Source organism: Pristiophorus japonicus, chromosome 2 (genome assembly GCF_044704955.1).
Source record: "Pristiophorus japonicus isolate sPriJap1 chromosome 2, sPriJap1.hap1, whole genome shotgun sequence".
Lineage (NCBI taxonomy): Eukaryota > Metazoa > Chordata > Chondrichthyes > Pristiophoridae > Pristiophorus > Pristiophorus japonicus.
The window spans coordinates 159,875,503-159,902,923 of NC_091978.1; the positions used below are offsets into that span (position 1 = coordinate 159,875,503).

The following is a 27,421-nucleotide window of genomic DNA, read 5'->3' on the forward strand; positions in this document are numbered from 1 at the left end:
ATGTATGTAACCATCATGCAACGGTAATCTTCATGTAACTGTAACCTTCATGCAACTTCTGTACACTGTACTTATACCCTAGAAATGCATACCCTGACCACAGGGGGTGAACTTGTGGGAGACACTCCTCACCTGGGTTTCCAGGTATAAAAGGGGAGGTCCCACCCAGGGTCAAGACTCCTTGGTCCTGGGAATAAAGGTTAAGGTCATGTAGTGATTGTGTCTGCAATACATGCCTCGTGTGAGTTTGTAGTATGGTGCAGGGACACCACATTTGCAAGATTGTGCAAATACCCTGGGAGGATAAATGCACCAACTGTAAGAATAAAAGTGTTTATTAATTATTAAAATTGGTTATGTGTATGTATAAATGTTAAAAATGTAGATTATACGGAAAGGCCTGTTCGTGTTGAAACAAAATGAATGCCCACAGAGCCCACAGAGATGCTGCATGGCTTTTGTGTATTGGCCTCCAGAACAAAATGGAGGCCCACAGAGATGCCACATGGCTTTTGTGTATTGGCCTCCAGACAGCCACATGTGTGAGGAGAGCCAATAAGGAGCTGCCCTGGAGCCAAGATCCAATCATGAGGCTTTCGGAGGGACAATGGACTTAAGGGATTTAAAAACTCAAGCCACACAGGTTGCTCTCTCTCTTGGACACACGGCACGAAAAGACATTCCTTTTTAAGACCAGCTGAAACAGCATGCCGTGTGTTCAAACCAGCCAGCCAAAGGGATGTAACGTATATCACTCTTTATTATACCTCATTGTATCTCTGTTGTAACTAAGCTAGATCTGTAGGATATTTGACAACTGCTGTTAAATGCATGTGTGTGTTTTTGAATAAACTGTTCCAATTATTTTAAAGAGAATCACCTCACTGTCAAATGTAAGCCCAGAGAGATTTAGAAATCCTACACAACGTCAGTGTTCTCGATCAGGCCAACATCCCCAGCATCGAAGCACTGACCATACTCGACCAACTCCATTGGGTGAGCCACGTTGTTCGCATGCCTGACACAAGACTCCCAAAGCAAGCGCTCTACTCGGCAAGCGAGCCCCAGGTGGGCAGAGGAAACGTTTCAAGGACACCCTCAAAGCCTCCTTGATTAAGTGCAACAACCCCACCGACACCCGGGACTCTCTGGCCCAGGACCGCTCAAAATGGAGGAGCTGCATCTGGGAAGGCATCGAACACCTTGAGTCTCTTCGTTGGGAGCATGCAGAAGCCAAGCACAAACAGAGGAAGGAGTGCACAATGAACCCAAGCACCCCACCCACCCGTCCCTCCAACCACCGTCTTCGCCACCTGTGACAGAGATCTTGTTTGTACCCTCTCCAGCGCCTCTATATTGTTTTTAAATGCCGACCAGAATTATACACAATAGGCCAAGTGTGATCTAGCCAAGGTTCCATACAAGTTTAGCATAACAGCTTGTAGTTTCTCCTTGATTTATCTGCCATATTCAAAACTATTAACAACTCCATTCATCCTCCTTCTCTATGATCGATCACTGTGGTACGGGCTCTCCTCGTTCGGGACCGAACTGTAGGGAACGATATCAGTGCAAGCAAGAAAACCAAACAGCACGTAACAGCATATATTAGCATGGATAGAGGATTGGCTAACTAACAGAAAACAGAGAGTTGGGATAAATGGTTCATTCTCTGGTTGGCAATCAGTAACTAGTGGGGTGCCGCAGGGATCAGTGCTGGATTCCAACTATTTACAATCTACATTAACGACTTGGAAGAAGGGACTGAGTGTAACATAGCCAAGTTTGCTGACGATGCAAAGATGGGAGGAAAAACAATGTGTGAGGAGGCCACAAAAAATCTGCAAAAAGACATAGACAGGCTAAGTGAGTGGGCAAAAATTTGGCAGATGGAGTATAATGTTGGAAAGTGTGAGGTTATGCACTTTAGCAGAAAAAAAATCAAAGAGCAAGTTATTATTTAAATGGAGAAACATTGCAAAGTGCCGCAGTACAGCGGGACCTGTGCATGAAACACAAAAGAATAGTATTATGTATGTTGGGACCTTATTAATGACTCCATGAGACAGGGGTATGGTACTTAAACTGTGAAGACTGTCGTCCTTTATTGCAGCTCCTAGAGTGAGCACACTAAGGGGTGAGCTCCCTTTTATACTGGGTTACCTGCAGTGTGCAGGTAACCCTTAGGTCTCCAGCAGCAGCACCTTCTGGTGTACAGGTAAGGTGTGTACAGGGTGAAGGTACATTCAGTGTTACAGAACATCATAACAATACAAGCATGCATACATAACAACACTCCCCCCTAAGCATTTTTCCTGTCCTTATTGCCATGACCTGGGGAGGTGATCAATAGCGGGCTGTGAGAGGTGGTGGTGAGGCAGGTGTGATCCCTGTACTTGAGGCTGGCCTCATACATTTCCCCACCCACTCACAGACCATGTAGGTGTCACTGTTGTGGGATCCCTCAGTGGGGTAGCCAGTGCAGCAGTGGGTAGGGTGCATACTCTATAGTGTGGGTAAGTGTGTGGTGGTGGGCTGGGCTACAAGACTGGGTGGGCTCCTTGTTCTCCATTTGGGATGAAAGTCTGGTCATCCCAGGGTTCGTCAGGAAAGCTGAAGGGTACTGGCCTCTCGCTCCTGCTGTTGGCCCTGGTGGCCAAGGGGTGTGGGGCCAGTCTGGGGCAGGTTGCCAGTGGTGGTGGCTGTGCTGCCCATTGACTGCTGTCCCTGCAGTGGGTCTGCTCCCACTGGGTGAGTGTGAGCCCTTCCTGGGGCCTCACGTTTGTCTCAAAAGTCCAGGCTATATGGTCAGGTAGCTCGCTGGACCTGGGGTTCTCCCACGGGGGAAATCCTCCAGCATTTACATTGTCCCTGTAGAACCCAGTGTCCTTGAACAGTCTACTACCTGCATACATGACACATTGGCTCCGATCATACATAATCGAGTCTACATTATTAACTACCTTTACATTGTTAATTACAGCATTTACATCACTTTCTTGTATCACTGTCTCTCCATACATGGTTACATTTGTCATTTTGAACTTTCTATTATAATCATTCGGCATTTCAAACTTGTTCTTAACCTTACTTCCACATGCATTCATTTCATTTTATCATCAGTTACTCCAGCATCACAATTCCTCATTACATTACCATACCTACATTTGCTAACTGCATTTTTAACTTTAAAGTCCTTGTCATCTTTCGATTGAAACTGTCCCTTTAAATTATTTGGGTTACCGGTCTCCTTTAAGAGGGGCCTTCCAATCCAGTTCACCGCTCGGTGCCACGTGTCGCTCCTCCAACGCGGCCCCTCTTGGTCTGCTTGCGGCCATTTTGATTTTAGGTTCTTCGCCTCGTGGTGCGCCCGCCAGCTTCTCGCTCTCCTCCAGGTAGGCTGTGGTGATCTTTTCCTCCTCAGGTTCGGCCATGGACATCGGGAATCCACTTTTCTCGAGGATATTCAACTCTTGGAGTCCTGCCATGGCCCGGAAGGTGAATTCTGGATGTTCGGTTTGGGTGATCTCGCCATGGGGTTGTGAAGTCATCACCGCGCAGTTGAGCTGGACGGTGGGATCTCTAGGTGCAGCGATGGATCCATGTTTGGGGCTGTGTGGGATGTCAATTGCTGGAGCCTGGAGGCCATCGTCACTTCGACCGACTTGGACCTGCTTCATCCAATTTCTTCCCAGCAGCATTGGACCATCGCCGGCAACGATCCACAGGGAGAGTTTGTTCATCATGCCACCTTGGGAGACCTTGACGTCCACGCTGCCAATGAATGGGATTTTACCTTTGGTGTAGGTGAGCAGCTTCGCTTGGACAGGAGACAGTTTTGGTCCGTTGGCGGGATTGATCCAAAGTTTTTCAAAGGTTGTCTGGCTCATCAAAGACTGGCTCGCCCCTGTGTCGATCTCCATCGAAACTGGAACTTAGTCAATGTCTACTTCCATCTTCCACTGGGAACTTTTGGTGGAGCAGGTATAAATTTCGTACTCTTCAACCAGGGGTTGAGCAGCTTCGTCTTCGTCTGTGTCAAAGCCCCGGTGATCAGCCAACTCTTCAGCGACGTGGTGAGTAAAGCTTTTTCTGCACATTTTCTGAAAGTGCCCTTTCTCTTGCAGCCTTTGCAGGTATAGTCTTTGTAGCGGCACTGGTGGGCCCTGTGGCTTCTTCCACAGCACCAGCACAGGGCCAGCCGGTTTGCCCCATGTGGCGGACTCAGGGTTGCGGGACTCGGGGCAGCATTTATGCCTTTAGCAGTAGCCATTCAGTGCACTGCATTCATCGATTTAGAGTTCTAGGTCAATATTCGCTTGGTGTCGCCGACCGAAATCATGTAGGGCTGTGATGTTCACAGAGAGCAATTTGTGGAGGAGGCCCTTGTGGCCGATTCCGATAACAAATATGTCCCTTAGTGCTTCGTTAAGGTTGTCATGTTTGTAACTACAATGTAACACCACTGTATTACTGTATACACTAAACTTAGATGCACATCTTGACTACAGGGGGTGAACTTGTGGGAGACACTCCTTACCTGATCACACAGGTATATAAAGGAAGGTCCTACGCAGGGTCATCACTTCTAGAGTCCTGTAATAAAGAGTTAAAGTCACAGATTGGCCTTGTCCCTGGAATGTGCCTCGTGTGGTTTCATGCTGTAGAGTAAGGACTTTACATTGGCGATGAGAAACGGGAATTCACGACCCATGAGAATGGCCACCGGTAGCACAGAGGAATGGTACTGTGTTGGGGAAGACTGGGATGATTTTGTCGAGAGTCTTCAGCAAAGCTTCATTACGAAAGACTGGCTGGGGGATGCAACGGCCGACAAGCGATGGGCTCATCTCCTGACCAGCTACGGGCCAAAGACTTATGCGCTCATGAAGGACTTACTGGCACCCGAAAAGCCGTCGGACAAAACCTTTGAAGAGCTTAGCAAATTAATCGGGGAGCACCTCAAACCGGCGAGCAGCATACACATGGCTCGACACAGATTCTACACCCACCGACGTCGTGAAGGACTGAGCATACCGGACTTTGTAGCGGATCTCCTGCGTTTGGCCAGCCTCTGTAAGTTCACAGACGCCTGCAGGGAGGAGATGCTAAGGGACTCCTTTATCGAGGGTATCGATCATGCGGGAATTTTTAGCAAGTTAATTGAGACCAACGACTTGACCTTGGAAATGGCAGCGTTGTTAGCTCAAACTTTCATGGCGGGGGAGGAAGAGACGAAAATAATATACGCGCGCAATTCTGCCTCTAACACGGCGATGGATCAGGGAGTCAACATCATCAATGCTACTCAGAGTCCCACAGACAGGCAGGGGCAGTCCAACATTTACCAGGCAGCAATAGACCCCCGAGCAGGACCTCAGCAGAGACAATGGCAGGCTGAACGGATGTTAACGCCATCACAGTGGACAATGCGGCCCGGGATGGGGCCATTGACACCCACTAATAGGGTACTTAAGAGCAGTCAAAGGGACAGTCATTGTGGAATTCCTAGCCATGGTACCTTTGTCCCCAACAATGGAAACTTTAACTCATGCTGGACGTGTGGGGGAAAACACTCAGCCAGATCTTGCAGATTCCAACAGTTTGTCTGCAGAAACTGCAATCTCAGTGGCCATTTAGCTCGAATGTGCAGAAAACCAGCAACCAGACTAATATATGAGGCAGATGGACCAGAAGAGGGTTCTGTGAGTCAGGATGACTTTTGAGGCAAATCGATGGACGCCGAGGTTCAGCGGGTCCATGCGGCGAATATTCACAGTTCATACATCAAAACGCCACCAATGATGATGAGGGTTTTGTTGAATGGTTTCCCAGTACGCATGGAGCTGGACACTGGGGCCAGCCAGTCACTCATGAGCGTTCAGCAATTTGAGAAGCTATGGCCACTCAAAGCCAGTAGACCCAAATTAGAACGTATTGAGACACAATTACGGACTTACACCAAAGAAATCATTCCGGTGCTAGGCAGTGCAATAATGGCTGTCACACACAATGGGTTAGTGAATCAGCTGCTGCTCTGGATTGTCCCGGGCAATGGTCCCGCACTGTTGGGGAGGAGCTGGTTAGCCGAGATGAACTGGAAATGGGGGGATGTTCATGCAATGTCCTTGGTGGAGCGATGTTCATGCTCACAATCGTACAACAATTCGAGTCACTATTCCAACCGGGCGTCGGGACTTTCAAAGGCACTAAAGTAGTGATACACATCACCCCGGGCGTCAGGCAAGTGCACCACAAAGCCAGAGCGGTGCCGTATGTGATGCGGGAAAAGATTGAGAGCGAATTGGACCAGCTGTTGCGAGAGGGCATCGTCTTGCCTGTTGAATTCAGCGACTGGGCGAGCCCCATCGTTCTCGATCTAAAAGCGGATGGCTCTGTCAGGATCTGTGGTGACTACCATCAATCGGGTGTCTCTACAAGACCAATACCCGCTCCTAAGAGCGGAGGACCTCTTCGTCACGTTGGCAGGCGGCAAGCTGTTCACCAAGTTGGACCTCACTTCAGCCTATATGACCCAGGAACTGGCCGACGAATCCAAACTACTGACCACTATCACCACGCACAAGGGACTGTTCGTTTATAACAGGTGCCCGTTCGGCATTCGATCAGCAGCCGTGATTTTTCAATGTAACATGGAAAGCCTGCTTAAATCCATTCCGGGAACGATCGTATTCCAGGACGACATCCTCATCACGGGTCGAGACACCAAGGAACACCTCCACAACCTGGAGGAGGTGCTACGCCGACTGGACCGGGTAGGCCTGCAACTCAAGAAGTCTAAATGCATGTTCTTAGCTCCTGAGGTTGAGTTTCTGGGCAGGAGGGTTGCTGCAGATGGGATTCGGCCCACCGAATCCAAAACAGAGGCGATTCGACGAGCACCCAGGCCCTGCAACACATTGGAGCTGCGTTCATTCCTGGGACTGTTGAACTATTTCGGGAACTTTCTGCCGAACTTGAGCATGTTGTTGGAGCCGCTACACGTACTCCTGCATAAGGGTTGCGATTGGTTTTGGGGGGACTGTCAGGAACGGGCTTTTGATCGGGCGCGAAACCTACTTTGTTCAAACAAGTTGTTGACCCTGTACGACCCCTGTAAACATTTAGTTCTGACATGTGATGCATCGTCCTATGGGGTTTGGTGCGTGTTGCAGCAGGGTAATGCTGAGGGTCAGCTACAACCTGTGGCTTATGCCTCCAGGTCGCTCTCTCAAACAGAACGGGGCTATGGGATGGTCGAAAAGGAAGCACTTGCATGTGTCTATGGTGTAAAAAAAAATACATCAGTACCTCTTCGGTAGGAAGTTTGAATTAGAGATGGACAGCATGAAACCACACGAGCCACATTCCAGGGACAAGGCCACTCTGTGACCTTAACTCTTTATTACAGGACTCCAGAAGTGATGACCCTGCGTGGGACCTCCCTTTATATACCTGTGTGATCAGGTAAGGAGTGTCTCCCACAAGTTCACCCTCTGTGGTCAAGGTGTGCATCTAAGTTGAGTGTATACAGTAATACAGTGCTGTTACATTGTAGTTACAAACATGACATCGGTGGTCGCCAAAATCACACGATGCAGCCAATCTTCTTAAATGTGCAGCATACTTAGCAATTTCTTGATCTTCGGGGCGTCGGTGAGTGTAGAACCGGTGCCTGGCTGTGAGGATGTTTTCTTTAGTTTTAGTTGCTCCTGTATTAGTGTTACAAGTTCCTTATAGCTCTTAGTTGTTGTCTTCTCTGGGGCTAGCAAGTGCCTGATGAGACAATTTAATAGTGGGCCCACAATTACTAAGCAGGATGGCCCTGCACTTGTTCAGTAGTTCAGGTGTGTCCCCATCCAGGTCGTTGGCTATGAAGAAATGTTCCAGTCTTTCCACGAAAGCATCCCAATCTTTCCCATCGGTGAATTGTTGAAAGTTGCTGAGATTTGACATGTTGTGCGTGTAGTTTGTGACCTCGTCGCCAGTTATTATGTATGTAGGCACCTTGTTAATGACTCCATGAGGCAGGGGTATGGTACTTAAACGGTGAAGACTAGTCCTTTATTTGCAGCTCCTAGAGAGAGCACACTAAGGGGTGAGCTCCCTTTTATACTGGGTTACCTGTTTAGGTAACCCTTAGGTCTCCAGTTGCAGCACCCTCTGGTGTACAGGTAAGATGTGTACAGGGTGAAGGTACATTTAGTGTTACAGAACATCATAACAATACAAGCATGCATACATAACAGATAGTATGCAGATACAGCAAGTGATCAGGAAGGCCAATGGAATCTTGGCCTTTATTGCAAATGGGATGGAGTATAAAAGCAGGGGCGTCTTACTATAGCTATACATGGTATTGGTGAGGCCACACCTGGAATACTGCGTGCAGTTTTGGTTTCCATATTTACAAAAGGATATGTTTGCTTTGGAGGCAGTTCAGAGAAGGTTCACTAGGTTGATTCTGGGAATGAGAGTGTTGACTTATGAGGAAAGGCTGAGGAGGTTGGTCCTCTACTCATTGTAATTCAGAAGAATGAGAGGTGATCTTATCGAAACGTATAAGATTATGAGGGGGCTTGACAAGGTGGATGCAGAGAGGATGGTTCCACTGATGGGGGCGACTAGAACTAGAGGGCATGATCTTAGAATAAGGGGCCACCCATTTAAAACTGAGATGAGGAGAAATTTCTTCTCTCAGAGGGTTGTGGATCTGTGGAATTTGCTGCCTCAGAGAGTTGTGGAAGCTGGGACATTGAATAAATTTAAGACAGAAATAGACAGTTTCTTAAACGATAAGGGGATAAGGGGTTATGGGGAGCAGGCAGGGAAGTGGAGCTGAGTCCATGATCAGATCAGCCATTATCTTATTGAATGGCAGAGCAGGCTCGAGGGGCCATATGGCCTATTCCTGCTCCTAGTTCTTATGTAACCACGACTGGCCAATAAGCAGAAGACCACAACACCTGCGCAGTAAATTGCAGCACTCTGAGAGGCAGTGACAAAGAATCCCGGGTACCCGCGCTCACGCAAAAATCATTATAGGCAGTCCTTCGAAATCGAGGAAGACTTGCTTCCACTCTAAAAGTGAGTTCTCAGGTGACTGAACAGTCCAATATGGGAATTACAGTCTCTGTCACAGGTGTGGCAGACAGTGGTTGGAGGAAAGGGTGGGTGGGACTGGTTGCCAGCCTGCGCACGGCTACGTGCAAAAATATCCGTGCCACGAATTGTGATAGGCGTGGGGCAACGCCGTCACTACGCACGTCATAGTTGGGATCAACGAGACATAAACTCTAATTCCCACAGTGCAATGGGCTTTTCCAGTGCGCACGCGTGCTAAATTCCTGCCGCGTGTCTGTGCGGGGCATGCGCAGTGGTGCTCGGTTTGCAGTGCTGTGGGGGCCGGTTGCCGTTGATGTGTTTACCCACAGTGAAGGTGACTCAAGAGGCTGGGGGGCCGGTTGCCGTTGATGTGTTCGTAGGGTCGCTGGATCCGAGGGGAGGAAGGGCATGGAACCAGCTTGGCGGCAGGCCGGTCGGGGCCGGGGTCGCGGGAGGGGCAAAACAGGCGTCAGTCAAGTGGCTGGATCCTCAGGACAAGCTCAGGTTGGCGGAGGAGATGGCAGGCCCGCGGGTGGAAGAGGCTCGAGCCTCAGTACCAGAAGCAGCAGGTCAAGGAGTCAGCCCGCTGCAACTCATGGTAAATAAACCGATGCTAAAAACTTAATGGAACAGAGGATGCCTCACATATATGAAGTCTTGCTAACTGACTTTTACTCTGTAGCTGCAAGTGTCACCATCTTACACAAAATATCTTGTTTGACACTTAATTCAGTTTTTAAACAACTTTTACTGCTGTGGTTCCAGGAATGAGGGATTACAGTTACATGGTTACACTGGAGAAGCTGGGATTGTTCTCCTTTGAGCAGAGAAGGCTGAGGATATTTGATAAAGATGTTTAAAATCATGAAGGGTCTAGATAGAGTAAATAAAGAGAAACTGTTTCCAATGGCTGAAGGATTGACCACCAGAGGACACAGATTTAAGGTGATCAGTAAAAGAACCAGAGGTGACATGAGGAAAAACTTTTTTACGCATTGAGTGGTTAGTATTTGGAATGTACTGCCTGATCGGGTGGTGGGAACAAATTCAATAGTAGCCTTCAAAGGGAAATTGGATATATACTTGAAGGAGAAAAAGTGAAGGGATATGAGAAAAGAGCCAGGGAGTGGGACTAACTGAATTGCTCTTCAGAAGAGCTGGTGCAGACTTGATGGGCTGCATGCCTTCCTTTTATGCTGTACTATTCTATGATTCTATGAACTTGAAAACTTAAAAGACATCCTAAGGAGCTTGAGAGGTGGAGGGGAAAATTGGACATTGAGCCTTGAGATATTAGGAGTGGTGACCAAAAGATGACCCAAGCGATGGGTTTTAAGGAGGGTCTGAAACAGTGGCGGGAAAAATACGAGCGGGCCAAGTGCATTCAATTTGGCTGCCAAGGCCTGGTTTTGAGGCAGAACATATGCTGCACCTGTCCCCTAGCCTGCCTCATGTAACACGAGGAGGAGGTTCATTGTCTCCGAGGCAGAAGGGGAGTCATAACCAAAACCAGGCGGGTTTATCAAATCTACTGTTCGTTGCATCAATGTGTCATTGCTATAACCTCCCCTTTGAAGTTAAGATAAATAAATCAACAATATTAACACTGTAAGGTGTAGGACGGCTTCTGCTCTTTACAGCAGTATCTGCAGCACGACTCAGAAATGTCTGAATCTGATATGGAGAAATAGAAACTTACTGCATTATCTGCAGCTTGTAAATCAACAAGTTATTCAAACCTTTAAATATATAATAACACAATTGGCAGCATGACTCTGAATTGACACAATTGAATCAATTGGATATTGTTTACTCGAACATTGTTTTAAACCTGCAGTGAATTTTTAGTCTCAACTTGTCTGAAGGAATTTTAGCGATTTATTCAAAGTTAGTCCTGTGCTTGATTTCATTCCAGTGAGTTATAAAATGCAATTTTTGTTAGTGCAATTGGGTGAAAGGTGTTTGAATTCTGCGGGGGTATGGTCAGTTTCCTGGCGTAACTCTGGCGCAGAGCCAGTTACGTCGGGTCCCTGCCGTTTCTGGGAGTTTCTTCAGTAAAGAGCGGGGGAGCTTCCAGCCCAGTAGTGAGCAAAATAAGGGCCACGGGCCCGCTGGATGGGACAGAAATAGAACGCAAGCTGGAGCTCGAGCTGCACATTAGTCTGAGTCGAGTCATGGCTGCTCATTTTGATGACTCTTTTACTGAAGGAAGAGATGGTGCTGCGTCTTTTCTCTCCCAGTACCCAGGGTACAACGGCAATGGGGAGGTTCTCATCACCATCTTAGATATGGGAATGGATTCCAGGTAGATTGAGTTGGCCTGTTTCATATTTACCAATTTAAAACTTTGCTTAAAACATGCACGGTTCCTTTAAATTTGCTGCGTGGTATCTCTTCCAGCGGCAGGAGGTAATGAGTGACCTGAGGGCGACCTCGCTATTAGTACGCGGCTGCACAACTTGGGGGGAACATTGATGTGCACCCCCAACAGCTCACCAAAACTTGTTAAGCAGCTTCCAGCCCAAATAATTGCCCACCCCGGTCTTAAAAGAAAAGACTTGCATTTCATGACTTCATTATGTCCCAAAGCCTATCTCTGTAACTTCCTCCAACCCAACAACCTTTCATGATCTCTGCACTGCTCTAATTCTGGCCTCTTGCCAGTCTGGATTTAGGTTTGTGTTTTATATTGGATCTGTTTCATTGTGTTGTATAAAAATTAAGAGTTAGGTTCTTTGATTCAAAATATAGGAACAAAGGAAAGTGCAGCATCATAAAAGATTGTGCAGTCCCAAAAAATGAACATCACACATTCACCCACTCCCTCAAAGGTCTATCCAATTTTCCTTTACATATTTCTGCACTAGCTGGGCAGTCTGTTGCACACATTCATCAACTAATGTGTAAAACAGTTAATCCTAAATTGGAATGTGCCTCTTCAAAGCTTGAGCCTGTTTCCCTAGCTCTTGAGTTTGTGGTAATCCTCTTCTCTTCCCTCCCCAATTTGTTTTCATATGTAAACTGGAAGCTTTGTTTCTCGTAATTAAACATTGGGAAGACCAAAGCCATTGACTCTGGCTCCTGCTACAACTCCGTACCCTTGACAACGATTCCATCCCTCTTCCTGGTTACTTCCTCAGGTTGTACCAAACTTTTGTATTTGACCCCTAGTTGAGCTTCCAACCTTGCGTCTTCTCCATCTGAAAGAACGTTTACTTCCATTTCTAACAATGTCTGTCTCCGCCACGGCCTCAGCTCACCTGCTGCTGAAATTCTCATCCATGCCTTTGAAATCAGTAAAAGCTAGTACATAAGTACGAAGAGTGATCAAAAAGGCAAATAGAATATTTTCCTTTATCACGAGGCTTCGAACGCAAAAATGAGGATGTTATACTTCAGTTGTAAAGAGCCTTGCTCAGACCCCTTCGGTTTTGGGCATTGAACATCAAGAAAGCTATTCACCCCTGGGAGAGTACAGTGCAGGTTCATCAGAATGATGCCAGGGCTTAAAGGGTTAAATTATGAGGACTGGTTTCCTTAATGTGATTTGTTAATCCCTTGAGTTTAGAAGGTTGAGGGGTGATCTGATCTAGGTCTTTAAAATGATAAAAGGACTTAAAAGGGTAGACATCGAGAAACTATTTCCAGAACAAGAAGGCATTATGAAATTAAAACTAGGCCATTTAAGAATAAAGTCAGGAAGCACTTTTCCACCGAGAGTAGTGGAAATTTGGAATTCTGACCCCCAAAAGGCTATGGATCCTGGGTCAATTGAATTTTTTATGACTGAGATTGATAGGCTTTTGTTAGGTAAAGGTATTGAGGGATATGGAATTGAGGTAGAGATAAGCCATGATCTAACTGAATGGTGGTACAGGCTTGAGGGGCTAAATGCCCTACTCCTATTCCTAACTCGCATCCTTGCACTGAGCCATGGAGCTAATCTTTGTTATCTAAAGTGCATAATGCGCTTATACACTACTGTTATTGTCGTCATAGTGTCAACAGTGTAATTGGAGTGCTGGGCAACCAATGCTATAAACATTTCTGGGGATGTTGCAGTTGATTAAAGCTTACAACTGTCATTCTTCCATACCCCGTTCTCCCCCCCCCCCCCAAAAAAAGTATTCTCGCCCCCACCTATGCTATGATATCTTAAGCTTCCTCCCTCATTGCTTTTGACGTACCTCCACAGTGCTCCCGTAGACCAAACTCCTCTCCACAATTACCTCCGATCCTTCGCACCCCCTCTTGGTATTCCTGCATCCCCCCGCACTGCACCTATATCTTATAACTGCCAATTAAATGCTTCCACACCCAGGACCATCCTACCATGACTTCCACTCCCAGTACCTCTTCCCACGACTTGCGCACACACAACTCACCATTCCCAGAGCCCAGAAACCCTATTCTACTACTCTCAGATGCAACGATCCTTTTTCTCCAATACTTTCAGCCCGCTGCTCCATGACTCTTGGGCTACCATTTTGCTGTGTATCCTGAGCTTTCAAATTGAGTGCATCAGTGCCAACATTCGATAGACTCTGGATCAGTTCCTATGGATTGAAGGGTAGCTAATGTAACCCCACTTTTTAAAAAAGGAGGGAGAGAAAAAACGGAATTATAGACCGGTTAGCCTGACATCAGAAGTGGGGAAAATGTTGAAATCAATTATTTAAAGATGTAATAGCAGTGCATTTGGAAAGCAGTGACAGGATCAGTCCAAGTCAGCATGAATTTATGAAAGGGAAATCATGCTTGACAAATCTTCTAGAATTTTTTGAGGATGTAACTAGTAGAGTGGACAAGGGAGAACCAGTGGATGTGGTGTATTTGGATTTTCAAAAGGCTTTTGACAAGGTCCCACACGAGATTGGTGTGCAAAATTAAAGCACATGGTATTGGGGGTAATATATTGACATGGATAGAGAACTGGTTGGCAGACAGGAAGCAAAGAATAGGAATAAACGGGACCTTTTCAGAGTAGCAGGCAGTGGCTAGTGGGGTACCGCAAGGTTCAGTGCTGGGACCCCAGCTATTTACAATATATATTAATGTTTTAGACGAAGGAATTGAATGTAATATCTCCAAGTTTTCAGATGACACTAAGCTGGGTGGCAGTATGAGCTGTGAGGAGGATGCTAAGAGGCTGCAGGCTGATTTGGACAGGTTAGGTGAGTGGGCAAATGCATGACAGAAGCAGTATAATATAGATAAATGCGAGGTTATCCACTTCGGTGGCAAAAACAGGAAGGCAGAATATTATCGAAATGGTGACAGATTAGGAAAAGGGGAGGTGCAACGAGACCTGGGTGTCATGGTACATCAGTCATTGAAAGTTGGCATGCAGATACATCAGGCGGTGAAGAAGGCAAATGGCATGTTGGCCTTCATAGCAAGAGAATTTGAGTGGAGGAGTAGGGAGGTCTTTCTGCAGTTGTACAGGGCCTTGGTGATGCCACATCTTGAATATTGTGTACAGTTTTGGTCTCCTAATCTGAGGAAGGACATTCTTGTTATTGAGGGAGTGCAGCGAAGGTTCACCAGACTGATTCCTGGGATGGCAGGATTGACATATGAAGACTGGATCGACTAGGCTTGTATTCACTGGAATTTAGAAGAATGAGAGGGGATCTCCCGGAGACACCGATCAGACCAGCCACTCTTTTTCCTCGAGGTCTGTCAGAGACATGTTTCTGGGTGGGCCGCTGCCTATCCGCCGCAGCTCCCGGCGGCTGTGGGACATCTTTCCCACAGCCGCCTGCGAAGATGACAATGTGAATGGTTACTAGATGGCCATTCTGCTCTTGAGGCACACACAGATAGCCATCAAAGCACTTATACCATACTAGGTGCATTTAATACAGTCCTCTGTTTAATGGCCCTGGAAGTTGCACGTGGTTGCCCGAAGGCCGATAAATTCACAGGGCCTGATGATCTGCATCCCAGAGTTCTAAAAGAGGTAGCCATGGAAATAGTAGATGCATTGGTTGTTATCTTCCAAAATTCTATAGATTAAGGGCCCAAGTTTTGGCCTCAGTTGCTCCTGATTTTTTGGAGCAACTGGTGTAGAACAGCGTATCTTCGAAATTCAAATTCTCGGCATTTAGTTTGCTCCAGTTCGAGTCAGTTAGAACAGTTTCACTTTGGAACAGAATTTTTTTTTCAAAAGGGGGTGTGTCCGGCCACTTATGCCTGTTTTCAAAGTTTCGGCAGTAAAAACTTACTCCAAACTAACTTAGAATGGAGTAAGTGAAGATTTTTGTAGGCTCGAAAAAACCTTGTCTACACTTTAGAAAATCAGGCGTAGGTTACAAATCAGGCGTAGGGAATGGGGGTGGGGGTGGGTGGGGGTGGGTTTAAAGGGAAGTTTACAAACATTAAACACTTCAGTTTTACAAATAAAGAGCCATCATCAATAATAAATGATAAAAACATCAATAAATCAACCAATGAATCAATCCAAAAAAAATTAATAAGAAATAATTAAAACAAAAAATCAATAAATAAAACATTTTCTACTTACTGACTGCATCACCGGGAGCCCTCCAACAGTGTGCTGGGATGCCCCCCCCTCCCCCCCACCCCCCCCAGTGTGACTCTGTCAGTGTATCTATCTCTCTCTCTGTCTGTCTGTTTCTCTCACTCACTGTCTGTCAGTGTCTGTGTTTCTGACAGCGAGGGGATGGGGGAGGAGGAGAAGCCGGGGGGGGGTGGAAAAGGAGAAAGGGCGGGGGGAAGGTGAGGCGGAGTGGGGGGGGGGGGGGGCGGGGAGAGAGGCTGAACGGGCCGGGCCCGGCCGGACCTAAGACTTCGGGCAGGGCCCGTCTCCAGCACCAGCACCAGATTTACAGGTAGGTGGTGTTGGGTTGGGTCGGGTCCGGGGTGGTGGGAGGGAGGGAGGTTCGGCGCCGGTCCGGTCCGGGGGAGAGCGGGAGTCGGGTCGGTGGTCGGGTCGGGAGGAAGCAGGAGCTGGGCGTGGGAGGAGCCTTATGCACGCAGCCCCTGTGAGGCCATTCGACCAGGGCTAGGGGCTGCGTGCTTCGGGTCCCTCCCACACAGTTTTGGGCGCCTGGAGCTACTGCGCATGCGCGCCTACTAGCGCGCATGTGCAGAGGTCCTGGCACTGTTTTCAGCGCAGGGTCCTAGCTCCGCCCCCTACAACTCGTACTGCGTCGCGCCCGGCTCAAGTGGACCAGCAGGGAGCCGGAGAATCTGTAATTTTTTTTTGGCCAGGTCGGGGCTGCGCCGTTTTAGGCGCGGCCCGAAACTTGGGCCCTAAGGAACAGTTCCTGCAGATTGGAGGGTGGAAAATGTAACCGCACTATTTAAAAAAGGAGGGAGAGAGAAAACGGGGACCTACAGACCGGTTACCCTGACATCAGTAGTAGGGAAAATGCTGGAGTCTATTATAAAGGATGTGATAACGGCACACTTAGATAATATCCATGAGATTAAGCAAAGTCAACATGGATTTATGAAAGGAAAATCATGTTTGACAAACCTACTGGAGTTTTTTGAGGATGTAGCATAGAAACATAGAAAATAGGTGCAGGAGTAGGCCCTTCGAACCTGCACTGCCATTCAATAAGATCATGGCTGATCATTCCCTCAGTACCCCTTTCCTGCTTTCTCTCCATACTCCTTGATCCCCTTAACCATAAGGGCCATATCTAACTCCCTCTTGAATATATTAGGAAAAGGGGAGGTGCAACGAGACCTGGGTGTCATGGTACATCAGTCATTGAAGGTTGGCATGCAGGTACAGCAGGTGGTTAAGAAGGCAAATGGCATGTTGGCCTTCATAGCGAGGGGATTTGAGTACAGGGGCAGGGATGTGTTCCTACTGTTGTACAGGGCCTTGGGGAGGCCACACCTGGAGTTTTGTGTACAGTTTTGGTCTCCTAACTTGAGGAAGGACAATCTTGTTATTGAGGGAGTGCAGCGAAGGTTCACCAGACTGATTCCCGGGATGGCGGGACTGACGTATCAAGAAAGACTGGATCAACTGGGTTTGTATTCACTGGAGTTCAGAAGAATGAGAGGGGATCTCATAGAAACGTTTAAAATTCTGACGGGTTTAGACAGGTTCGATGCAGGAAGAATGTTTCCAATGTTGGGGAAGTCCAGAACCAAGGGTCACAGTCTAAGGATAAGGGGTAAGCCATTTAGGACCGAGATGAGGAGAAATTTCTTCACCCAGAGAGTGGTGAACCTGTGGAATTCTTTGCCACAGAAAGTTGTTGAGGCCAATTCACTAAATATATTCAAAAAGGAGTTAGATGTAGTCCTTACTACTAGGGGGATCAAGGGGTATGGTGAGAAAGCAGGAATGGGGTACTGAAGTTGCATGTTCAGCCATGAACTCATTGAATGGCGGTGCAGTCTCGAAGGGCCGAATAGTCTATTCCTGCACCTATTTTCTATCTTTCTATATCCAATGAACTGGCATCAACAACTCTCTGCGGCAGGGAATTCCACAGGTCAACAACTCTCTGAGTGAAGAAGTTTCTCCTCATCTCAGTCCTAAATGGCCTACCCCTTATCCTAAGACTATGTCCCCTGGTTCTGGACTTCCCTAACATCGAGAACATTCTTCCCGCATCTAACCTGTCCTGTCCCGTCGGAATCTTATATGTTTCTATGAGATTCCCTCTCATCCTTCTAAACGCCAGTGAATAAAGGCCCAGTTGATCCAGTCTCTCCTCATATGACAGCCCAGCCATCCCTGGAATCAGTCTGGTGAACCTTCGCTACACTCCTTCAATAGCAAGAACGTCCTTCCTCAGACAAGGAGACCAAAACTGAACACAATATTCCAGGCGAGGCTTCACAAAGGCACTGTACAACTGCAGTAAGTCCTCCCTGCTCCTATATTCAAATCCCCTAGCTATGAAGGCCAACATACCACTTGCCTTCTTTACCGCCTGCTGTACCTGTGTGCCCACTTTCAGTGACTGATGAACCATGACTCCCAGGTCTCGTTGCACCTCCCCTTTTTCTAGTCTGCCGCCATTCAGATAATATTCTGCCTTCGTGTTTTTGCCCCCAAAATGGATAACCTCACATTTATCCACATTATACTGCATCTGCCATGTATTTGCCCACTCGCCTAACCTGTCCAAGTCACCCTGCAGCCTCTTAGCGTCCTCCTCACAGCTCACACCGCCACCCAGTTTAGTGTCATCTGCAAACTTGGAGATATTACACTCTATTTCTTCATCCAAATCGTTAATGTATATTGTAAAGAGCTGGGGTCCCAGCACTGAGCCCTGCGGCACCCCACTAGTAACTGCCTGCCATTCTGAAAAGGACCTGTTTATCCTGACTCTCTGCTTCCTGTCTGCCAACCAGTTCTCTATCCATGTCAGTACATTGCCCCCAATACCATGCGCTTTGATTTTGTACACCAATCTCTTGTGCAGGACCTTGTCAAAAGCCTTTTGAAAGTCCAAATACACCACATCCACTGGTTTTCCCTTGTCCACTCTACTAGTTACATCCTCAAAAAATTCCAGAAGATTCGTCAAGCATGATTTCCCTTTCATAAATCCATGCTGACTCAGTCTGATCCTGTCACTGCTTTCCAAATGGGCTGTTATTTCATCCTTCATGATTGATTCCAACATTTTCCCCACTATTGATGTCAGGGTAACCGATCTATCATTACCCGCTTTCTCTCTCCCTCCTTTTTTAAAAAGTGCCGTTACATTCGCTACCCTCCAGTCCATAGGAACTGATCCAGAGTCGATAGATTGTTGGAAAATGATCACCAATGCATCCACTATTTCTAGGGCCACTTCCTTAAGTACTCTGGGATGCAGACCATCGGGACCCGGGGATTTATCGGCCTTTAATCCCATCAGGTGAATTTATAATGGGGAACACAATTTCCTGCCTAATAAGGATATCTTTCAGTTCCTCATTCTCACTAGACCCACTGTCCCCTAGTACATTCGGAAAGTTATTTGTATCTTCATTTGTGAAGACAGAACCGAAGTATTGGTTCAATTGGTCTGCCATTTCTTTGTTCCCCATTATAAATTCACCTGAATCCGACTGCAAGGGACCTACGTTTGCCTTTACTAATCTTTTTCTCTTCACATATTTATAGAAGCTTTTGCAGTCAGTTTTTATGTTCCCTGCAAGCTTCCTCTCGTACTCTATTTTCCCCTTCTTAATTAAACCCTTAGTCCTCCTCTGTTGAATTCTAAATTTCTCCCAGTCCTCAGGTTTGTTGCTTTTTCTAGCCAATTTATATGCCTCTTCCTTGGTTTTAACACTATCCTTAATTTCCCTTGTTAGCCATGGTTGAGCCACCTTGCCAGTTTTATTTTTACTCCAGACAGGGATGTACAATTGCTGAAGTTCATCCATGTGATCTTTAAATGTTTGCCATTGCTTATCCACCGTCAACCCTTTAAGTATCCTCTGCCAGTCTATTCTAGCCAATTCACGCCTCATACCGTCGAAGTTCCCTTCCCTTAATTTCAGGACCCTTGTTTCCGAATTAACTTTGTCACTCTCCATCTTAATAAGAAATTCTACCATATTATGGTCACTTTTCCCCAAAGGGCCTCGCACAACAAGATTGCTAATTAGTCCCTTCTCATTACACATCACCCAGTCTAGGATGGCCAGCTCCCTGGTTAGTTTCTCGACATATTGGTCTAGAAAACCATCCCTAATACACTCCAGGAAATCCTCCTCCACCGGATTGCTACCAGTTAGGTTAGCCCAATGTATATGTAGATTAAAGTCGCTCATGATTACTGCTGTACCTTTATTGCACACATCCCTTATTTCTTGTTTGATACTGTCCCCAACTTCACTACTACTATTTGGTGGTCTATACACAACTCCCACTAGCGTTTTCTGCCCTTTGGCATTCCGCAGCTCCACCCATACCGATTCCACATCATCCAGGCTAATGTCCTTCCTTACAATTGCATTGTTTTCCACTTTAACCAGCAACGCCACCCCGTCTCCTTTTCCTTTCTGTCTATCCTTCCTAAATGCTGAATATCCTTGGAAGTTGAGTTCCCAGCCTTGGTCATCCTGGAGCCATGTCTCCGTGATGCCAATCACATCGTATCCGTTAACTGCTATCTGCGCAGTTAATTCATCCACCTTATTCCGAACACTCCTCGCATTGAGGCACAGAGCCTTCAGGCTTGTCTTTTTAACACACTTTGCCCGTTTTGAATCTTGCTGTAATGTGGCCCTTTTTGCTTTTTGCCATGGGTTTCTCTGCCCTCCACTTTTACTATTCTCCTTTCTATCTTTTGCTTCTGCCCACCCCCCTCCCCTTCTATTTCTCTGTCTCCCTGCATAGGTTCCCATCCCCTTGCCATATTAGTTTAACTCCTCCTCAACAGCACTAGCAAACACTCCCCCTTGGACATTGGTTCCGATCCTGCCCAGGTGCAGACCGTCCGGTTTGTACTGGTCCCACCTCCCCCAGAACCGGTTCCAATGTCCCAGGAATTTGAATCCCTCCCTTCTGCACCATTTCTCAAGCCACGTATTCATCTGAGCTATCCTGCGATTCCTACTCTGACTAGCACGTGGCACTGGTAGCAATCCTGAGATTACTACTTTTGAGGTCCTACTTTTAAATGTAACTCCTAGCTCCCTAAATTCGTCTCGTAAGACCTCACCCCGTTTTTTACCTATATCGTTGGTACCTATATGCACCATGACAACTAGCTGTTCACCTTCCCTTTTCAGATTGTCCTGAACCCGCTCCGAGACATCCTTGACCCTTGCACCAGGGAGGCAACATACCATCCTGGAGTCTCGGTTGCGGCCGCAGAAATGCCTATCTATTCCCCTTACAATTGAATCCCCTATCACTATCACTCTCCCACTCTTTTTCCTGCCCTCCTGTGCAGCAGAACCAGCCACGGTGCCATGAACTTGGCTGCTGCTGCTCTCCCCTGATGAGTCATCCCCCTCAACAGTTCCCAAAGCGGTGTATCTGTTTTGCAGGGGGATGACCGCAGGGGTCCCCTGCACTACCTTCCTTGCACTGCTCTTCCTGTTGGTCTTCCATTCCCTATCTGGCTGTGGACCCTTTACCTGTGGTAAGACCAACTCACTCAACGTGCTATTCACGTCATTCTCAGCATCGTGCATGCTCCAGAGTGAATCCACCCGCAGCTCCAGTGCCGCAACGCGGTCCGTTAGGAGCTGGAGGCGGACACACTTCCCGCACACGTAGTTGTCAGGGACACCGGAAGTGTTCCTAACTTCCCACATAGTACAGGAGGAGCATAACACGTGTCTGAGCTCTCCTGCCATGACTTTATCTTAGATACACTTGAATTGGCAACAACAATGCTAAAAGTTAATTACTGATATATACGAGAGAGTGGAGAGCACCAGTTCCAACTGTCACAGGAGAGAGAGTGGAGAGCACCAGTTCCAACTGTCGCAGGAGAGAGAGTGGAGAGCACCAGTTCCAACTGTCGCAGGAGAGAGAGTGGAGAGCACCAGTTCCAACTGTCGCAGGAGAGAGAGTGGAGAGCACCAGTTCCAACTGTCGCAGGAGAGAGAGTGGAGAGCACCAGTTCCAACTGTCGCAGGAGAGAGAGTGGAGAGCACCAGTTCCAACTGTCGCAGGAGAGAGAGTGGAGAGCACCAGTTCCAACTGTCGCAGGAGAGAGAGTGGAGAGCACCAGTTCCAACTGTCACAGGAGAGAGAGTGGAGAGCACCACTATATTCAAATCCCCTAGCTATGAAGGCCAACATACCACTTGCCTTCTTTACCGCCTGCTGTACCTGTGTGCCCACTTTCAGTGACTGATGAACCATGACTCCCAGGTCTCGTTGCACCTCCCCTTTTTCTAGTCTGCCGCCATTCAGATAATATTCTGCCTTCGTGTTTTTGCCCCCAAAATGGATAACCTCACATTTATCCACATTATACTTCATCTGCCATGCATTTGCCCACTCACCTAACCTATCCAAGTCACTCTGCAGCCTCATAGCATCCTCCTCGCAGCTCACACTGCCACCCAACTTAGTGTCATCCGCAAATTTGGAGATACTACATTTAATCCCCTCGTCTAAATCATTAATGTACAATGTAACAATAACCACATCTATTTTGGTGGGGATTATTCTATTTTTGTGAATCTAGCCAAAGTTGTCTGCTGAGAATGCACTCCTGAGAGAGGAGGTAGTCTGTTTTGTTGATGGGCTTACTAGTTAATCACGAAACGAGGAAGGTGTTGAAGACACAGCCCTCCCACTTTTTGGTAATACACAGAGAAAAGGGAAAAACATACATTTGGGCTGTCACTCAGGTGCAAGAGACTGGAAGGATATATTCCTGGGTCCTGGAGCTGGAAGCTAAAATGCAGGTTAGTTTTTACAGTTAAAAGGAAGGTAATGCCAAAACCAATAAGTCAGCTTGCAAAAGGAACAGGTTGCTTGGCTCATAATTTTTTTTTGAGGAATGAAATAAGAATGATTGAAGGAAGTGGGCTTTCCTTTGACTCTTACTTGGTGGGCTAGAAATTCACCACCGTAACAATCGATTTAGCTTCAGTTTTTAGTGTTTAGTGTTTTTTGGGTGCTAAATAAATTTAAGGCCATTTTGCTCGTTTCGCCAATGGTGTAACGCTGTCGTTTAAAAAAAGGGCTGACTTTTTTTGGAGCCGTTTTTGTGACTTCACTCGGTGTCAAAACCAATGATAATGCAGTTTGAGAGTTTCCCTAATGAGGAAGTTTTTAAGGACAGTGATAAATACCGATTTTGAAAAAACTTGCCTTACCTGGTCAAATCTGATCGAAGTCAGGGTTAACGGCGCCATCTTGGAAAACGGAGCTTTTTTGGAGGGAATTTACACTGGCCCAGAAATCCCGGCCTTCCCGGGTCTATACTGAATGTGTGCGGGCCTGAGAAAGCATCGCAAAAGCCGGTTTTCAGCGCACAATGCGCATATGCTGAAAACCCGCTTTTCCGATCTGTCAAGCTCCAGCTTGACAGATCCTCTACATCTGTGGAGCGAGGATATTTGCATGGGCAAGTTTGCGGTATTTACCCATTTCTTGCCCAGCGAATGTCCTGAAAACTCTTGCGCCTGATAAAATAAAATTTAAAAAAAACACACTTTTGTTTTAAACCATAATTCAAAAAACTTTTTTTTAAAATCAGAAATATTTTCTTTTTATAAGAAATAAATAACTTTAAATTAATGTTAAATATGTGGTGTATTTTTTCTACTTTTTATTAGTGTTTTGGGTGTTTGGAACTCCAACTTAGAATTCCCATTATAATGAATGAGAAAATATTTTACCTTGATTGGTTGCCCAAAGCCATGTGACTGCAGCTCCAGCTCTGCAGACGCCCTGATATGCACGCGCTCTGATGAGTGGAGGCCTCGAGACCGGGATCTCTTGTGGGCGCAGCAGCTTCAGGTATATGCGCAGCTTTTTTCTCTTTTTAGTCGATCGTCCGCAGGAAGCAGCCGACCGGGATTTCTAGGCCAATGTGTTTTTAGGGTCAGCCTGTTTCTGGCTATTATTTTACTTGAAATATTAATTTCAACAAAGCATGGGTTACTGTTGAATTTTTTTTTAAGTTTCTTTTCAACAAGGCACTAAATAAATCCAATCACTGTTTTGTTTACAGTGGGCCTGCTAAAGCTAACTCGTGTGCTCGCACTCCGAATCAGCTGGTATTTTTTTAAATTGCCACTTTGAAGAAAATATTAACTTTATTTTGTTCGAAACTATGTTTAGTTCTCCACAATTTCAAAGCAGCAATGTTCCTCTTTTCAAACACTAGGCTGTTCCAAAAAGAACAGGTACAATTGTGACTTCAGAAAGTCAGTATAGATTGGCACCAGATACCAATAAACGGTGCTTTGCAGGTTGGGTGTTGGTACGGGTTGTGTGTGAAAAATTGTTCAAAGAAAAGTTCTCTGTGGGCTGCGTAGCGGCAGCGAAAAGACTCCAACGCCACAAGGGAAGTTAAAGGGAAGACGCATCGGCCTTGGGAGATCTTTCTGTGGGTCACTCTTAATAAAGATACATCGTCAAAAACTAAACTCTGCAAAACCACTCATGATTCAGTTCACTTCCCAACCCAGCCATAAAATAGTGAGGACCTCCGCAAATGACTGATTTGCATTTTCAACTAATCAGCCTATGCAAAATGAGAAAATTTAAAGTTAATGCCGATTTTTAAAAAAAGAGTTGAATATTATTTAACGATTGCAATGTACAGATGAACTCTTTCAGATAGCACTGCCTTTTTAACCGTCTAAAGACAGAGGAAGAATTGAACCAATCCAGATGTTAATGACAATATGAAAAACATTCATCTTTCAGATTTTTTTTGCACATGTGCAGAACGGGCGTTATTTTTAACGCAAAAAGTTTTATCTCCATCCTTAAAAATGGTGGTATTTTAGCGCTACACCAAAATTTAAAAAACTTTTGGCGAAACTTAAGCCTTATGTTTTTTGGCATTATTTCGGCATTAAAAAAAGGCTGTTATTTGCAAATAACGCCAAAAACCGCTGCTATTCTTAAATGCGGAAATTTTAGCCCTGTATGTTCACTTGCTGTCTGTAAAATAAAGCAGTTTAATGATTCTCATCAGGTCTTGTGTCTCACTTAGTGTACCTACTAAAGGATTGGAGAAGTGCATGTGAGGCCACGTGAAAAAGACACTATCAAATTCAGATTACAAGGTCCTATTGTTACACCTCAAGTTATGCTCCCATGTAATTATATATTCAGCATTAAGGAAATACCCTATGAATGTAAGATGCTCAGACCACTTACATAGAAACATAGAAATTATAGTGCAGAAGGAGGCTATTCCGTCCGGCTCATCGTGTCTGCGCCGGCCGACAAAGAGCCACACGGCCCTTAGTCAGCAGCCCTAAAGATTACATATAAACCTATGAACAATGACGGAAAGGCAAAGAGCACCCAGCTCAACCAATCTGCCTCACCACAACTGCGACACCCCTTCTACTTAAACATTCTACACTCCACCTCAACCGGAGCCTGGGAGAGGCAAAAACCAGATTTAAAAAACCCAGGCCAAGTTAGGGAGAAAAAATCTGGGAAAATTCCGCTCCGGCGATCGAAACTAGTTCAGGAGATCACTCTGGCCGTATTCTATTCCCTGCAGTACTTACCATTATATCTGCTCCGTCCAACAAAAGGTCATCTAGTCTAATCACAATTAGCAGCTCTACTTTAAGTACCCATCCAACCATCTCTTAAAAGTGGTGAGGGTTTCTGCATCCATCACTCTTCCAGGCAGCGAGTTCCAGATCCCCACAAAGAAGCCCCCCCCTCAAATCCCCTCTTAAACCTTCCACGAACCACCTTAAAACTATGCCCCCTCGTAATAGACCGCTCCACCAATGGAAAAAAGCCCTTTACTATCCACTATGTCCAGGTCCCACAATATTTTGTACACTTTAATGAGGTCTCCTCTCAACCTCCTCTGATCCAATGAGAACAGCATGAGTTACCGGGAGTGCTATGCCCAAGAGAATATCAAAGGCAGACTCAAAACCTGTAACCTCTTTCTGTGGACCAAATAGCCTCCTTTCCCAAAGGTTGAGATCTATCAAAAAGGATATGACCTTTGGATCAAATGGCCTTTTCCTGATGCTTATGTTCCTAATTCAGGTTATAATGCCTTTCATAATTCTATTCAGTCTCTGTTTTTTCAGTAGCTATAAAAAGTATTTGTATATTTGTATCTCATCATCATAGGCAGTCCCTCGAATCGAGGATGACTTGCTTCCATGCCAAAATGTTCATGGGTGTTTCAATGAAGAACCGAAAGATGCTTGTACGTGGATATTTTTTAATGTATGGTGGCCGTTGCACACCAGCCACCACTTGGGCTTGACAGAGCTAGGTCTTGATCCAGTGGCAGGGATTAACCAAGACGACTGGAGACCAGCTCTGCTGCACGGACCTAGTGCGTGCACACATCGCAGTGTGGGCTGGCCCGTGCTACCCCTGGGCCCTCGCCTCTCCTGGGCCCCGAACTCGCGCCTCTCCTGGACTCCGAACTCGCACCTTTCCTGGGCCCCGATCACATCGCTCCACAATCTCTCGCCGCTCCTTTGCCCCGACCTCGCAGCTCCTGCGCCCCCAACCATGTATCTATGAAATCACATACAGTCTCACATGTAGTCTATCTTGCATTTTGTGCATTATCAGAAGACGTTGAGAAATTTTACAATTAATATGATTGATACAGCTGCTTTTAACTTATCTGAGTGTAACTCTTATGTAAATGTTTTCAACAGAGCTGTCATCACTGAAAAAATTTGAAGAAATTTGTAAGGCCAATCAGGCTGTCGCCCAAAGATTTGCTGACGAGGACACTTCCTCAGAAGAAGAAGGAGAGGAGGAATTTGAGGGTCAGCGAGGGAAAATTGTTGCTTCAACATTTACAACATATTCTAGTCACATAGGTAATTATTCATTGTAACTTAATGTAAATTTGTTGTAAGTGCACCACACCAAAATACAAAGCAGAAGTTGTGAAACTGCATAATGCTAGCTGGAAATATGAATCCAAAACCTAATTCATGTACTTTGTGTACTAGGATGAGTGCAATTTTTGTTACGGCATTTGGTACAGATGGACTAAGTACACCTTAACTAAATTTTTAAGTCTGATATCTGAAAACATAATGACCAAATTTAGTCATACATTATTTTAATCTACAGAATATGATGCTTAATTACTTAAATATGTGTTCACTTTTGATTACACTTTTGTTGTATGTTTTGTTGACAATGTGACATGAAGAAAAATATTCCCCCAGTTTAATGCCCCTCTCCAAAAAAGGTAGCCTTAGAGCTATAATAAACTAATAAAAAATATTGGATCTGAGAAATATGAGTATGAATGAAGAAAAATTGTATTGGTGTTGCTAGCTTAAGTTGTCCTTTTCTTCATCGTGATTTTTTTATCAGACGGAACCAGAATTGAATTTTTTTTTTAATGTATACAAATGCATATCTATCTTCATTTTTATGTATGCTTATGTTTTTTGAAATGGAAAAAATAATAAATGGTCAGCTGGCCAGAGGGAAGTAGAAATAAGCATAGCTGTGAAAATGAAACTAAGAAATTCTTCCAGTCTTATAACAGCAAGAAAGATATCAAAGAAGACTAAGAGTACCCTTAAAGATGCTAATGTTGTTGAAACTGAAGATGAACTAAAATTAATTAACATGCTAAATGATTACTTTCTAGAAGCAATCATAGGAGATTCTACAATTACACTTAATGGTTTTGATATTACCTGTATGTAT

General features: G+C 45.8%; 1 protein-coding gene across 1 annotated transcript in view; it reads left to right on the plus strand.

Annotated features, from left to right (window-relative positions):
* The first annotated feature begins 9,387 nt into the window (after positions 1-9,387).
* The window catches only part of nfxl1 (nuclear transcription factor, X-box binding-like 1), a 233,424-nt gene continuing 215,390 nt past the window's right edge, over positions 9,388-27,421 (plus strand). The window contains exons 1-2 of the mRNA XM_070870141.1: positions 9,388-9,703; positions 26,404-26,571. Of these exons, the coding sequence (XP_070726242.1) occupies positions 9,514-9,703; positions 26,404-26,571 (358 nt within the window). The 5' untranslated portion in view covers positions 9,388-9,513. The remainder of the gene's footprint in view (positions 9,704-26,403; positions 26,572-27,421) is intronic.